General features: G+C 40.7%; 1 protein-coding gene across 3 annotated transcripts in view; it reads left to right on the top strand.

The window, feature by feature from the left end:
* The window catches only part of STAT6 (signal transducer and activator of transcription 6), a 465,172-nt gene that overhangs the window by 402,180 nt on the left and 45,729 nt on the right, over positions 1-17,263 (top strand). For all 3 annotated transcript variants that reach the window (XM_053708174.1, XM_053708172.1, XM_053708173.1), the window contains exons 12-15: positions 4,013-4,219; positions 9,852-9,946; positions 10,161-10,297; positions 16,765-16,911. In XM_053708174.1, coding sequence (XP_053564149.1) covers positions 4,013-4,219; positions 9,852-9,946; positions 10,161-10,297; positions 16,765-16,911 — 586 coding nt within the window. The remainder of the gene's footprint in view (positions 1-4,012; positions 4,220-9,851; positions 9,947-10,160; positions 10,298-16,764; positions 16,912-17,263) is intronic.

Genomic DNA, 17,263 nt, shown 5'->3' with positions numbered 1-17,263 from the left:
GAGAGGGGGAGAGAGAGCGCACAAGAGATGGGGGAGAGAGAGAGCTCAAAAGAGAGGGGGGAGAGAGAGCGTAAAAGAGATGGGGGAGAGAGAACAGAAAAGAGATGGGAGAGAGAGAGAGAGCGAAAAAGAGATGGGGGAGAGAGAGCGCAAAAGAGAGGAGGAGAGAGAGTGCAAAAGAGAGGAGATGAGGGAGAGCGCATAAGAGAGGGGGAGAGAGAGAGCGCAAAAGAGAAGGGGGAGAGAGAGAGAGCGCAAAAGAGATGGGGGAGAGAGAGAGAGAGAGAGCAAAAGAGGGGGAGAGAGCACAAAAGAGAGAGGGGAGAGAGAGAGGATGGGAGAGAGAGAGGAGAGGAGGGGAGAGAGAGAGGAGGGGGAGAAAGAGAGGAGGGGGAGAGGGGGGGGAGAGAGAGAGAGGATGGGGGGGAGAGAGAGAGAGAGAGAGGAGGGGGGAGAGAGAGAGAAAGAGGAGGGGGGAGAGAGAGAGAGAGAGAGAGAGGGGGGAGAGAGAGAGGAGGGCGGAGAGAGAGAGAGAGAGAGAGAGGAGGGGGGAGAGAGACAGGGGGGAGAGAGAGGAGGGGGAGAGAGAGGAGGGGGAGAGAGAGAGAGGGGAGGGAGAGAGAGAGAGGGGAGGGAGAGAGAGAGGAGGGGGGGGAGAGAGAGAGGGGTGGGAGAGAGAGGAGGGGGGAGAGAGAGAGGGGAGAGAGAGCTCAAAAGAGAGGGGGGAGAGAGCGCAAAAGAGATGGGGGAGAGAGAGAGCAAAAGAGGGGGGAGAGAGAGCGAAGAGAGGGGGGAGAGAGTGCAAAAGAGAGGGGGAGAGAGAGAGCACAAAATAGAGGGGAGAGAGAGAGAGCAAAAGAGGGGGGAGAGAGAGAGAGAGCACAAAAGATGAGGGAGAGAGAGAGCACAAAAGAGAGGGGGGAGAGAGGGAGAGCAAAAGAGAGGGGGGGGAGAGAGCGCAAAAGAGAGGGGGAGAGAGAGAAAGCAAAATAGAGGGAGAGAGAGCACAAAAGAGAAGGGGAGAGAGAGAGGAGGGGAGAGAGAGGAGAGGGGGGAGAGAGTGAGGGGGGGGAGAGAGCTCAAAAGAGAGGGGGAGAGAGAGCGCACAAGAGATGGGGGAGAGAGAGAGCTCAAAAGAGAGGGGGAGAGAGAGCGTAAAAGAGATGGGGGAGAGAGAACAGAAAAGAGATGGGAGAGAGAGAGAGAGCGAAAAAGAGATGGGGGAGAGAGAGCGCAAAAGAGAGGAGGAGAGAGAGTGCAAAAGAGAGGAGATGAGGGAGAGCGCATAAGAGAGGGGGAGAGAGAGAGCGCAAAAGAGAAGGGGGAGAGAGAGCGCAAAAGAGATGGGGGAGAGAGAGAGCAAAAGAGGGGGGAGAGAGTGCAAAAGAGGGGGAGAGAGAGAGCACAAAAGAGAGGGGAGAGAGAGAGCAAAAGAGGGCGGAGAGAGAGAGTACAAAAGAGGGGGGAGAGAGAGAGCACAAAAGAGAGGGGGGAGAGAGAGAGAGCAAAAGAGAGGGGGGGAGAAAGCGCAAAAGAGAGGGGGGAGAGAGTGCAAAAGAGAGGGGGAGAGAGAGAGCAAAAGAGGGGGAGAGAGAGCACAAAAGAGAGGGGGAGAGAGAGGGGGAGAGAGAGAGGAGGGGAGAGAGAGGAGAGGGGGGGAGAGAGTGAGGGGGGGGAGAGCTCAAAAGAGAGGGGGAGAGAGAGCGCACAAGAGATGGGGGAGAGAGAGAGCTCAAAAGAGAGGGGGAGAGAGAGCGTAAAAGAGATGGGGGGAGAGAGAACGGAAAAGAGATGGGAGAGAGAGAGCGAAAAAGAGATGGGGAGAGAGAGCGCAAAAGAGAGGGGGAGAGAGAGTGCAAAAGAGAGCAGATGAGGGAGAGCGCAAAAGAGAGGGGGGAGAGAGAGAGCGCAAAAGAGAAGGGGGGAGAGAGAGAGCAAAAGAGGGGAGGAGAGAGAGAGAGCCAAAGAGAGGGGGGAGAGAGAGAGCTCAAAAGAGAGGGGGGAGAGAGAGAGTGCTCAAAAGAGAGGGGGAGAGAGAGAGCATAAGAGAGGGGGGAGAGAGAGAGAGAGCAAAATAGAGGGTCAGAGAGAGAGCGCAAGGGGTGGGACCGCTGTACTGCAAAAAATGGCCCATGTGAACGGGCTTTAGGACTAGTTTAAAAATAAAAAGAACATTTTCTTCTATGTGAAGAACTTTGGAATATAAAATATTTACAAATACCTTTGGGTTTAGCGATGTAGGTCTAATGCGATTTCAGGTTAGATCACAGAGGATAAGTGTTTTTGGTTTTTTTAAAAGAATGCTCCTTTGAAGTCTATGAGAGAAGATTTTAATGCAGACGCGTGCAGCTGTTAGTGCACAAACAGTTTTTACTAACCTTTCAATCCTATTTTTTTTGTTATTTGTAGTGGCTTCAGACTGCATTAACTTTACTAATACTTTTGTATTGAAAATTCAACAACAGCATTCCAATCCATCGAAAAAGTTTCCAAACTATATTACAAGTGAGTTAGATTACAAGTTGCACGCTCCCGCTCATGTGTATTACAAGTTGAAAGTAAAAAGTTTTAGTGCATAAGCTAACTCCGTGTGCGCAAAAAGCCGAACTTGGAATATCACAACCGTGTTAACATATTTCCCCATAGACTTCAGTAAAGCATGAAAAGTGGAATAAAAAAACTAACACACATACTCGCACGCAAACTTGATCTCTTTTATCCATGTGCGCTAACCCGACATAAAACATGAATATTTTACATTCCAATTTTCTTCCCATAAAAGAATATGTTCTTTTTACTCTAAAATAAATATTTCTGTATATCTGATGTTTTTTTGGGGGAAAACATATATCTAGATATAGATAGATTGATAGATAGATAGATAGATAGATAGATACTATAGATATAGAAATATCTATTTATAAATACATTGGAATGTGGAATATAAACAGTACAAACACAGTAAAACACTTTATTAAATATGAATATTGCATAAATATAATTTTGCATGTTTTCAGCTAATTTATTGCAAAGGGCTCCAATGCACGTAAATATATGTCTATATATGTACACATAATGGGGCATATTTATCAAGCTCCGTATGGAGCTTGATGCCCCGTGTTTCTGGCGAGCCTGTAGGCTCGCCAGATGCAGCGGTTATGAAGCAGCGGTCACAAAGACCGCTGCTCCATAACCTGTCCGCGTGCTCTGAGCAAGCGGACAGACATCGCTGGAAATCAACCCGATCGAGTACGATCGGGTTGATTGACACCCCCCTGCTGGCGGCCCATTGGCCGCGAGTCTGCAGGGGGCGGCGTTGCACCAGCAGCTCTTGTGAGCTGCTGGTGCAATGCTGAATAAGGCGAGCGTATTGCTCGCTGTATTCAGCGAGGTCTGGCGGACCTGATCCGCACTGTCTGATCAGGTCCGCCAGACTTTCATAAATAGGGGCCACTGCATGTATTTATGTGTTTATATGTGTATATATGTCTGTAAATACATATAAACACATATTAATACATAGACATTTGCACACTTAAATACATACAGTATATGTATACATACATATTTAGACATGTATATGTATGTATCTCTATGTTGAACCACTTTGCCTGCCTTTTTTTGAGACCTTGGGCCGATTTATCAATGTCTGTCCGGCATGATACGCTGTAGCGTATTATGTCCGACAGACATCGCTGAATGCCGACAGCATACGCTGTCGACATTTAACATTGCACAAGCAGTTCAAAAGAACTGCTTGTGCAATGCCCCCCCTGCAGATTCGTAGCCAATCCCAGGGGGTGTCGATCAGCCCAATCCTATAGGATCGGGCAGATTGCAGACTGCAGCCCCTGAGGTCTTTAGACCGCTGCTTCATAACTGCTGTTTCTGGCGAGCCTGTACTGAAAGAGCTCCAAAACGTGATACATGGAGCCCATTCTATACAATATCCATACATAGAAATATGCAAAATTGTCATTTAATTGCTAAATCCTTTGTTAATTACTTTTAGGATCGTCGGCCCTTCTTTGTAGAGGAAAAGGTTCCTTGGTCCAGAATGTGCCAAACTCTCAACATGAAGTTTGTATCTGAAGTGGGAACCAAACATCAGCTGTGTAACAAACATTTCCTGTTCCTTGCTCAGAAGATTTTCAATGAGAACAGTTTAAACGAAAAGGATTTCAAAGATCGCAATGTTTCATGGGCTCAGTTTAACAAGGTAATAAGGTGGAGAGACCAATATTTCTTTTTCGGAAGGTTTATATTAAATATATATATATATATAAAGTATTTATATATTATATATTTATATATACAGTATATATATATACACATACATATAAACTCTTATCCGTCATATACACATATTGAAAATAATACCGTCATGAATGGTTTATAATGTTATGTTTGGTTAAAATAAAAAAATGAATTTAGTCAGGCATTCAGATGCTAAAGTTAGTGTATCAATGGAAAACTAAGTTGTCTCTGGTTGCAAGGAATTAGACTTTAAAGGCTGACGTGTTTCACCCTTGTAATTAGCGCTATTTAAAGACTGATACAATATAACTTTTTTTAGGCATGGGCATTTAGCTGTTTCATTCTGATCCAAATGTGGAATAAGGCAACCGTGGCAATCAGCTCTTTTCTAGCAGCATTTATTCTTGTTAAAGCGCAACACATTAGGATCTGTGCAAATCCAGATCTTAGTGTGTTTAACTTTCACAAGAATAAATGTGGCTCCGAAAAGAGCTGAATGCTGCACGTGGCTAGCTTCTTTTGCATTTAGATCATAACGAATTATCTGAATGCCCATGGCTACTGTTTATACCCACTTTTATTCACCACAGTGGGTGGTGAATGAGGACTGTTTTTTTACTCTAAATATATATGTATATGCTTATATATACAGTATATATATATATTTATAGGGGCCCATTTATCAAGCTCCGTGGAGCTTGAAGGGCCGTGTTTCTGGCAAGTCTTTAGGCTCATCAGAATGAAACACCAGTTATGAAGCAGTGGTCTAAAGACCACTGCTCCATAACCTGTCCGCCTGCTCTGAGGAGGCAGATAGAGATCGCGTGAAATCAACCTGATCGAATACGATAGGGTTGATTGGCACCCCCTGCTAGTGGCCGATTGGCCGCGAATCTGCAGGGGGCGGTGTTGCACCAGCAGTTCACAAGAGCTGCTGGTGCAATGCTGAATGTGGAGAGAGTATTGCTCTCCGCATTGAGCGATGTCTGTCGGACATGATCCGCTGATCGGATCATGTCAGACAGACATTTGTTAAATAGGCCCCATATAATCCACTGAAATAAGTGCACTCCCACGAACAGTAAGTTTCAATTCTGCCAGGGTGCTATAGGAAGTTCAAATATCCAAGTTATAACACAAGCACTAACTGGACTTAAAAAAAGTGAAATAAAAAGTGTTTTATTCCATATAAACAAGTAACTTGTTTATATGGAATAAAACACTTTTTATTTCACCTGTATTAAGTCCTATTAGTGCTTGTGTTATAACTTGGATATATATATATATATATATATATATATATATATATATATATATATATATATATATATGACAACAACACAGCCAGACACAACAACGCGTCATACAATATTAAAGGATCCTATTCGTGCTCATCTGCTAATGTGGTGTACATCATACAGTGTACAGCGTGTGACAGAGGTTGCTACATTGGAGAAACTGGCCTAAAGCTGCATCATAGAATGAATCTACACAGACACTCGATCAAAAACCACAAGGAAAATGAATATTGTACCCCTGTTGGTCATCACTTCACCCAGACTGGTCACTCCATCCTTAACCTCAGGATTAAAATTCTTAAAGGGACTTTCAAAGACTCTCATGAACGAAAGACGTTTGAGATGAAAATGATCACACATTTCAATACCAGAAATAAAGGACTTAATGTAGACTCTGGCTTTCTCACACACTACCATAACTTTCTATAATCTCTCATCTTATTGTCCTATATTGGTTTCTTTTTCCTTTTGTTTTTCCTCTCATCTGGCCTATCTACTCTCCTCTGTTTATTTATTCTTTCTGGCTATTCTCAGCTATTTTCTCCTTCAGACACATTCTCTGCTTTTATGACCCCCCCACTCACCCCCTCCCTCCCTTCCATTTGTTTTATGTGATGTGTATCTATATCAGAATGATCAGTACTGCTTTAGACCTGAGGAAGAGAGGAAAACTCTTGAAAGCTTGTCTTTTAAATATTATGTTAGTCCAATAAAAAAGGTATCACTGCATACTGCAATACTTTGTTTTTTGAGCATCTATCTACTGGACTAACACGGCTACTCCAATCTTCACTACTATGGCAGATACCGTATTCAGTCGCATAAAGAAGCAAATGATCAAACTGATTAGAAGAGAAACACAAATTAACAGTGACATATATTTTCTTACACGTTGTAAGAAAATGTATCTGATCCCTAATGGACTTCGAATTAAGAACCCACTTTCTACTACCCACAACTCACCATATGCTGAGAATCTCTGCAGACAGACTAGTGAGAAACTATGCAACAACCTAATTCACCAACTATATGACAGAAAACAAAAAATACTCTGTCATAAGCAGTCCTTATTTCAAGATCTTCAACAGGTTACATCCGAAACCAAAGCAATGGAAATAGAAATGGATTACTTTTACAGGAAACAACAACATAATCTCATCAGGAAAAAGAATAAGAAACTGACTGAGCTCAAACAGCACAAAGAAAGCCCTAATGAAAGATCAACTGATTGCTCCATTGAAAAACAGCTTACTCCAACCAGCACTACCAATGACCCAAACCAAACTGAGCCTGCTAACTACCAAAAACAATTCATGGACAATACTGGGATTGTAAACCTCTCTAATCATCACCTTTCAATACCTGAAAAATCAGTCTTATCCAAGGGGCTAACATTCTGTCCTAACACAAATCTTGATCACATCCAGTTATATTCAGACATGGAAGACTTTTTCAGAAGATTGAGACTTAAGGAATTCTTTTATGCCAAAAAAAAACACGACTCTCAAACAGGATAATAATGGTAGGAAAAAGAACAAAGATTTTACACCGACAGCAGGATGTAACATCAAATTGGACAGTTACATTGAAAGTTTTCGCCTGAGAGTGGCATCCCTAGTCACCACACAAGAGAAAAAAATTGCTTACAACCTCTCACATATGGAAAGAAATGCCTTGAAAACTTGATGAATAATAATAACATCATCATCAAGCCGGCGGACAAGGGTGGATCAGTAGTTATCATGAATACCCAGGACTACACTACAGAAGGTTACAGACAGTTGTCTGATGTAAACTATTCCAAAAAACTGGACACGGACCCCACCAAGGAATATTCAGCTAAACTCACAAAACTTATCAAAACATTTCCTAAACAGATACAGCAAGAATTAGAAAATCTGGTACCTTCCAATCCTCAGATGGGTACGTTCTAGATGCTACCCAAAATCCACAAGCCAGGAAACCCAGGACGCCCCATTATAACAGGTATGGGAACACTCACTGAACAAATATCTGGCCTAATAGAAAACATTCTTAAGCCTCTTGTTATTAAGACTGATAGCTTTATACAGGACACTACAGACTTCCTTAATAAACTTAACCAGATAAATGAACTACCTAGAAACACTATACTAGTTACTATGGATGTGGAATCCTTATACAGCAACATCCTGCATAAGGATGGTATTGAGGCCTGCAGTAAATTTCTCTCATCCCACCAAACAACACACAAATATGATAGTGCAACTATTGCCCAGCTTATAGAATTCATACTTACACACAGCTATTTCAGTTTTAACAACAATTACTACCTGCTACAAATGACAGGGACAGCGATGGGCAGAAAAATGTCACCCCAATACGCCAATCTTTTCATGGCGTACCTAGAATACAGATTCTTATGTACTCAGCCCCACAAACCTTATACATATTATCGTTACATTGATGATATTTTCATAATATGGACAGAAGGAGAAGAAAGCCTCTTAGATTTCCACAAATCATTTAATTCATTTCACCCGTCAATAAACCTTAAAATGGACTTTTCAAATCATAGTGTGAACTTCTTGGACTGCACAATAACTGTCACCAATGGCATCCTTCATTCATCTATATACAGAAAACCCACAGACAGGTACAGTTACCTCCACAATTCCAGCTTCCATCCCAATCAAACCAAACAAGGTATCATCTACAGCCAAGCTATCAGATATCACCGCATTTGCTCTGACACAAAAGACAGAGATCAGCACCTGAGTACACTGTCAGAGTCAATTAGGCAAAAGGGCTACAAGGAAAGGACAATATCTAAAAAAATCAAATCTGCCCTAAAAACACCACGGGAAAGACTCCTACAATACAAAGAAAAGGAAAACAAAACAAGAACCCCTCTAGTAGTCACTTACAACCCTACTCTGGAAGGAGTGCGCAAAATTATTAAAGAGCTACAACCACTAATTTCAGAGGACCCCACATTCAAAAAAATATTTCCTGAACCCCCCATACTAGCATTCAAACAACCGCCTAACCTGAGACAGAGATTGGTCCGCAGCAAATTAACCACAGAACAGAAGCTTACACAGAATGGCACTGCACAATGCAACAAATCACTCTGCAAACTGTGTCAACATATATATGACAACAACACAGCCAGACACAACAACGCGTCATACAATATTAAAGGATCCTATTCGTGCTCATCTGCTAATGTGGTGTACATGATACAGTGTACAGCGTGTGACAGAGGTTGCTACATTGGAGAAACTGGCCTAAAGCTGCATCTCAGAATGAATCTACACAGACACTTGATCAAAAACCACAAGGAAAATGAATATTGTACCCCTGTTGGTCATCACTTCACCCAGACTGGTCACTCCATCCTTAACCTCAGGATTAAAATTCTTAAAGGGAATTTCAAAGACTCTCATGAACGAAAGACGTTTGAGATGAAAATGATCACACATTTCAATACCAGAAATAAAAGACTTAATGTAGACTCTGGCTTTCTCACACACTACCATAACTTTCTATAATCTCTCATCTTATTGTCCTATATTGGTTTCTTTTTCCTTTTGTTTTTCCTCTCATCTGGCCTATTTACTCTCCTCTGTTTATTTATTCTTTCTGGTTATTCTCAGCTATTTTCTCCTTCAGACACATTCTCTGCTTTTATGACCCCCCTCTCACCCCCCTCCCTCCCTTCCATTTGTTGTATGTGATGTGTATCTATATCAGAATGATCAGTATTGCTTTAGACCTGAGGAAGAGAGGAAAACTCTCGAAAGCTTGTCTTTTAAATATTATGTTAGTCCAATAAAAAAGGTATCACTGCATACTGCAATACTTTGTTTTTGAGCATCTATCTACTGGACTAACACAGCTACTCCAATCTTCACTATATATATATATATATATATATATATATATACCTGTATATTTATGTTTAATATGTGTATATACACATATAAACACATAAATATATATTCATATACATATATATTTATTGCTGACCAAAACTGTGCGAATTGCCCCCTGAGCTGCGCTAGGTGGTTTGACGTGTCTGACAGCATTAGAACAAGGCTCCCATTGAAGCCTATCGAAGCACACTTTCGTGTAATGCCAGCGCACATTTTACAATATTGCGCTCTACTCGTAATCTAGCCCTTAGTGAGTAAGTTTATGCTAATAGTATGTAGACTAAATTTATAAATTTCAGTAAATACTACAAAGTATTCTAGATATTATTAGGTTATACATTTGAATTTAATTATTTCTACCAATCCCCCTCCCTTATAGGAACTTCTACGAGAAAGAAATTTCACTTTTTGGCAATGGTTTGACGGTGTTGTGGAGCTTACCAAAAAATGGTTAAAAAGTTATTGGTCAGATGGGTGAGAATCTTTACACAAAAATAGAAACTTCACTCTCCATTTTTCTTTAACTGATATTTTCTTTATTTCTATGTACCTCTCATGTTATAAATAAATTGACATGTGTGCTGTTCCCCTTCATAAATCCTTGTATAATGCTACTGTCTCTCTTAAATATTACAGCTAATCATTTTCTTTTGTGGTATATTATTTAAGTATTTTCCTTTCCATTCAGTCTGATTATTGGATTCATCAGCAAGCAGTATGTTCACAACCTTCTCATCAATGAGCACGACGGAACTTTCCTTCTGCGTTTCAGTGACTCAGAGATTGGAGGTATCAGCATTGCGCATATTCTACGTGGGGAAGATGGTAAATACATGTATTCCAATTTTATGAACAAAGTGCATGCATTTCAATTATAACAAAAAGTTGGTTGTAGCATAAGACGTCACTTTGTAAATTTGGGTATGATGATCAAAAACTCACCAGCATGGAGAGAAATTATGCCTAATCATTGGGGGCGGGGCTTTTTTGAGTATTATATTGCAATGTGTGTGTTTTCCTTCACATCAAGAACCCTGCATAGCTAGATAAACATTTCTCAAGATAAAGGGGCCAATTCTGTTCTTTATGTTTTTTTTTTATTGTTGTTAAAACGGGAATGGACTTTTTTTCTTTCTGAGTAAAACACAGCCAAGATTGATAACTCACATCCCATAACAGCACTTAGAACTGCTGCAGTAACAAAAAGGTTAAAAGGGTTAATTGAGTTCATGTGTGTCTTTAGCAATATAATAGAGTGTTTTTATGATGTGTTAAACAGTCTGAATGCCATTTGTATATGGGCATGATGGCGATATTGGGCATGTTTGATCAATTATGTTTTTCAAGCATGTAATACTTTTTTTTAACTTCATCATGAAAATATTGTCTTCCATATGTAGAAATATTAATTTCGATAAGAAAAAGGTGGCCACAAGTTATCTTATATTCTTAAACGGGATTTTCACAGTTCTGTAAATCATGAAACCACTAAGTGATGAGGTTTTACAGTTAGTCCAGAGTTGCAGAATCACTTAACACACTGAGTTTTCAAAATCCCACTGCACTCTCACTACACCATGATTGCGTAGAAAAATACATTCCATGGGGCCGATTTACTAACTGTCAGACGGACATAATCCGATGTAGCGATCATGTCCGCCCAACATCGCTGAATGCCGACAGCATATACGCTGTTGGCATTTAACATTGCACAAGCAGTTCTGGTGAACTGCTTGTGCAATGCTGCCCCCCTGCAGATTCGCAATCAATCGGCCACTAGCAGGGGGTGTCAATCAATGCGATCCTAAGCGATCGGACGGATTGATGTCCACCGCCTCAGGGCAGGCGAATGTGTTAAGCAGCAGCGGTATTAAGACCTCTGCTTCTCAACTCCTGTTTCCGGCGAGCCTAAAGGCTCGCACGGAAACAGAGGTATTGGGGCTGATACAGGGGGTTTGTAAATCGCCCCCCTAAAGTTAAGAATAATCTACTTTACAATCTCAAAAATGCGAGTATGAAATGAATAAAGATATTAAAAGTGTTTTTGCTAAAAGCTGTTTCTAAATGAGTTGTACAAGATATCACATATCTGTCTATTAAATGCATATACATATGTAAATATCTGTACCACCCGTTACCGAGAAACTATTCAATAGTGCTGGTTATGGGTTTAATGAATCTAGACCATGGGGCCAATTTATCATTGGTCTGTCCGACATGATCCGCTCAGCAGATCATGTCCAACAGACATAGATGAATGTCAACAGCATACACTGTTTGCATTTATCATTGCACAAGCAGTTCTTGTGAACTGCTTGTGCAATGTCGCCCCATGCAGATTTGCGGCCAATCAATCAGCCCGATCGTATAGGATCTGGCGGATTGATGTCCGCAGCCTCAGAGCAGGCAGACCAGTTATGGAGCAGCGGTCTTAAGCAGTCTCGCACAGAAACAGGGGCATCAAGCTCCATTCAGAGCTTGATAATTTAGCCCCCATGTCTTGATATACAATATCCCACAAAAGTGAGTACACCCCTCACATTTTTGTAAATATTTTATTATATCTTTTCATGTGACATTACTGAAGAAATAACACTTTGTTACAATGTAAAGTAGTGAGTGTACAGCCTGTATAACAGTGTAAATTTGCTGTCCCCTCAAAATCACTCAACACACAGCCATTAATGTCTAAACCATTGGCAACAAGAGTGAGTACACCCCTAAGTGGAAATGTCAGAATTGGGCCCATTAGCCATTTTCCCTCCCTGGTGTCATGCGACTCGTTAGTTTTACAAGGTCTCAGCTATGAATGGGGAGCAGGTGTGTTAAATTTGGTGTTACCACTCTCAAACTCTCTCATACTTCCATCACTGGAAGTTCAAGATGGCACTCATGGCAAAGAACTCTCTGAGGATCTGAAAAAAAGAACTGTTGCTCTACATAAGGATGGCCTAGGCTATAAGAAGATTGCTAAGACCCTGAAACTGAGCTGCAGCACGGTGGACAAAACCATACACCGGTTTCACAGGACAGGTTCCACTCAGAACAGGCCTCGCCATGGTCGACCAAAGAGGTTGAGTGTACGTGCTCAGCATCATATCCAAAGGTTGTCTTTGGGAAATAGACGTATGAGTGCTTCCAGCATTGCTACAGAGGTTGAAGGGGTGGGGGGTCAGCCTGTCAGTGCTTAGACCATACGCCGCACACTGCATCAAATTGGTCTGCATGGCTGTCATCCCAGAAGGAAGCCTCTTCTAAAGATGATGCACAAGAAAGCCCGCAAACAGTTTGCTAAGGACAAGCAGACTAAGGACATGGATTACTGGAACCATGTCCTGTGGTCCGATGAGACCAAGATAAACTTATTTGGTTCAGATGGTGTCAAGCTTGTGTGGCGGCAACCAGGTGAGGAGTACAAAGACAAATGTGTCTTGCCTACAGTCAAGCATGGTGGTGGGAGTGTCATGGTCTGGGCCTCCATGAGTGCTGCCGGCACTGGGGAGCTACAGTTCATTGAGGGAACTATGAATGCCAACATGTACTGTGACATACTGAAGCAGAGCATGATCCCCTCTCTTCAGAGACTGGGCAGTATTCCAACATGATAACGACCCCAAACAAACCTCCAAGACGACCACTGCCTTTTTTGTGCAAAGTATGAAGCAAGATGACTTACAATTTGGTCTTACAAGGGGACTTTTTATAGAGGGCTATATGCTATTGTGAATCCTATTTTTTTTAATAGTTTTATACATTATTTTCATGTTGGCCCCCTAAGGGCTATTTTGTGTTATATTTCTAACCCTGTGAATTGTGAAGAAAAATTGAATATATCTTACCTAGACAACCCCATAGACTTCCTTCAGTGGTTGTAGAGGTGAAGTAATACACTCCGGTCCACAGGAAGTGAGAGCCCCAAACTAGGCAGTGATATCATTCTTTGCCCAAATGTGTTAATGCACTGCTGTAGAGGACATCAAATAAATGTATAAGCCTCAGCTACATCAGCTCTTGATTGGCACAGGCTTAGAAAATAACTAACCCGGCTTGTACAAAACATCAGCTAAACTTCTTTGATAGCAGAGATTAACCCACTCATTTTCTTAGACATGATTATAGAAAAAGTGTTTTCCCTATTATTTACTGCATGGCTGGGCATGCAGAGGTACTACAGTACATGTCTTACCTCTTACCTCTAGTCCTCTACCGCTGCGCTGTGAGCTCTGCCTGCTGCGTTTGTAGGGTTGGTGTTGAAGACATCAAGGCGTGGTGTGGCGGCACGGCTCCTCAAATGCTATCAGCAGGTGCAAATTCAGTGAGCGTGCTGCGCATGGGACATAACGGGCATATCGGTGAGTTTAGGACAGATACCGATAACGTTAGAAATTAGGGATATCGGCCCAAAATATCAGCAGCACCGATATTAAATACGCCAGAATTCCGTATTGTAATTGTTGCGAGATTGATCCGACCTAGTTATCAAAGCCTCAAGACCGGCGAAAGTTGAAATTTGTGACTTAACATACGATCCGCCGGTCTCAATCTGACGCAGATCGATACTTAAGTCATTACAGATGTTCCGAATACACCTTTGGCTCTATTTGACATTTTTTCCCATTTCTCAAACTTTTAACAGGTATGCTCGCGGCTATTCGAACCCAGCATACCTGGTTTTCAATCCGCCACCCTTGAGGCCGCGGATGCCATAGAAATCAATGGGAGTATGAAAGCACTGAAAGCTTATGTTCGATGCTGCAAGAGAATTAAGCATACCCCATTGATTTCTATGGTAGAAAAATAGTAACGTTTACACCTAACACCTTAACATAAACCCTGAGTTTAAACACCCCTAATCTGCAGCTCTGTTCCAATCAGTCAATAGAATGAGAGCTGCTCAAATCCTATTGGCTGATTGGAACAGCTAATAGGATTTTAGCAGCTCTAATTCCTATTGGCTGATTGAAATCTTTCAGCCAATAGGAATGCAAGGGACACCATCTTTGATGGTGTCACTTGCATTGAAGTTCCAGTGTACGGTGGCAACTGTGTGAAGAGGATGCTCCGCGCCGGATGTCTTCAGGATGAACCTGCTCCGCACCGGATGGATGAAGATAGAAGATGCCATCTGGATGAAGACTTCTTGTCGCATGGATAAGATTTCGCCGGCTGGATGAAGACTTCTTGCTGCCTGGATGAGGACTTTGCCGGCTGGATGGATCCTTCAAGCGGGACTTCAATAACTGTAAGTGGGTTGTCTGGGGTTAGTGTTAGGTTTTTTTAAGGGTTTTTTGGCTGGGTTTTATTTTTAGATTAGGGTCTGGGCAGTAAAAGAGCTAAATGCCCTTTTAAGAGCAATGCCCATACAAATGCCCTTTTCAGGGCAATGGGTAGCTTAGGTTATTTTAAATAGTTATTTTATTTGGGGGGGTTGGTTGGGTGGGTGGTGGGTTTTACTGTTGGGGGGTTGTTTGTATTTTTTTTACAGGTAAAAGAGCTGATATCCCTTTTAAGGGCCATTGGAAGTTTATTGTAGGCTAGGATTTTTTTATTTTGGGGGGGCTTTTTTATTTTGATAGGGCTGTTAGATTAGGTGTAATTTTTTTATTTTTGATAATTTGGTTTGTTATTTTTTGTAATTTAGTGTTTGTTTTTTTGGTAACTTAGTGTTTGTTTGTTTTTTGTACTTTCGGACTTTGTAATAATGTTTAATTATAGATTTAAAGTGACACTATACCCAAACATTTTCTTCCATGATTAAGGTAGAGAATACAATTTTTAAACAACATTCCAATTTACTTCTATTACCTAATTTGCTTCATTCTTTAGATATACTTTAATGAAGAAATAGCAATGCACAGTGAACCAATCACAGGAGGCATCTATGTGCAGCTACCAATCAGCAGCTACTAAGCATATCTAGATATGCTTTTCAGCAAAAAATATCAAGAGAATGAAGCAAAATAGATAATAGAAGTAAATTAGAAATTTGTTTATAATTGTATGTTCTTTCTAAATCATGAAAGACAAAATTTGGGTTTCATGTCCCTTTAAATAAATTTAGTAGGGTTAGGTTTTTAAATATGTAATTTATTTTATTTAATTAGTAGTTTAATGTAATTGTAGTATAATAGTTAGGGTAGGTTAATTAATAGTTTAAAATGAGTTTCTTTTAATTCTACAGGTAAGTTTTAATTTATATTAAAATAGGGATGTTGTAATTTTGATTTAAAGTTAAGGGGTTGTTAGGTTTAGGGGTTAATAGCTTAATTTAGTTTTTTGCGATGTGGGGTGCTAACGGTTTAGGTATTAATAGGTTTAGTTAATGGTGGTGATGTGGGAGGCCAGAGGTTTAGGGGTCAATATGTTTATTTAGATTGTGGCGGGGTCGGGGAGCACCGGGATAGGGGTTAATAACTTTATTTATGTTGCGGCGGGGTCGGGGAGCGGCGGGATAGGGGTTAATAACTTTATTTATGTTGCGGCTGGGTCGGGGAGCGGCGGGATAGGGGTTAAACATTTTAGTATAGTGGGGGTGTTTAGTGAAATGGTATAAATAAAGTTTGGAAAAACACAAATAGACGCGAGATCTACTTGGTGCTCATGTTTTTGGCGGCTTTTTTTATAAATAAGGAGAGCGTATTGAGATCCGTAGCCGCGATATTTGGCGATGTTAGGCGAGCCTATTGATGCCGGCGAATTCAACATAGTTGACGCTTTGATAGATATCCCCCTAGTGTATATATGTCTGTAAATACATATATACAAATATAAATACCTAAATAGATATCAAATATTTGAGCCCTTATAACTTTTTTGTGCAACATTTTGTTAAAAATATTTTTTATTAAACGATGTTACTATGAGTGTCTTTTTTGCTTCGCGAAACAGCTAACCACAGCTCTGAGGAGGAGCTAACACAAAGAGCAGTAACTTCAATTGTGCTTAAGCGATTGCGTTTACTTTTAATCGCAATTTAACTTGTGCGCAAATGAATGCGAAAACCCAATATCACTCGTGCCCAAACGTTTGCGCTCCACTCGTAATCTGGCCCATAGTTATATAAAAGCAATAGTGAAATAATAAAATGATGTAACATATTAGAACATTTTCTTTTTGAACTTTTATGTCCCTTTAAAATTAAAAAATTATAGCAGAATACAGATTTTAAGGGATCAAAATATTTAGGACTATATAGAACCTGGTTCTGAAAGGACTAAATAAATACAATGTACTGTACATTGGAAATCTACTGTAATGCTACTACATTATCTTGTCATTTTTTTCTTTTACAGGTTCAGCACAGATCCAAAACATACAGCCATTCACAGCCAAAGATCTTTCTATACGCTCACTTGGGGATCGTGTCAGAGATTTAAAACAGCTTAAATTTCTGTACAACGGTAAACTCAAAGATGAAGCCTTTGAAAAATATTATACAAGTAAGTAGCTTTTAAGTAAACTTTCCCACAAGTCTTGACAAGGTTATGAGCTTAAAGGGACACTGAACCCAATTTTTTTTCTTTCGCAATTCAGATAGAGCATGCAATTTTAAGCAACTTTCTAATTAACTCCTATTATCAATTTTTTTCGTTCTCTTGCTATCTTTATTTGAAAAAGAAGACATCTAAGCTTTTTTTGGTTTAGAACTCTGGACAGCACTTTTTTATTGGTGGATGAATTAACCACCAATCAGCAAGAACAACCCAGATTGTTCACCAAAAATGGGCCGGCATCTAAACATTCTTGCATTTCAAATAAAGATACCAAGAGAATGAAGAAAATTTGATAACA

The sequence above is a fragment of the Bombina bombina genome, chromosome 3 (assembly GCF_027579735.1).
Source record: "Bombina bombina isolate aBomBom1 chromosome 3, aBomBom1.pri, whole genome shotgun sequence".
Classification (NCBI taxonomy): domain Eukaryota; kingdom Metazoa; phylum Chordata; class Amphibia; order Anura; family Bombinatoridae; genus Bombina; species Bombina bombina.
Note: the sequence above shows the minus strand (reverse complement) of the source record. Positions and strands in the feature narration are given on the sequence as shown.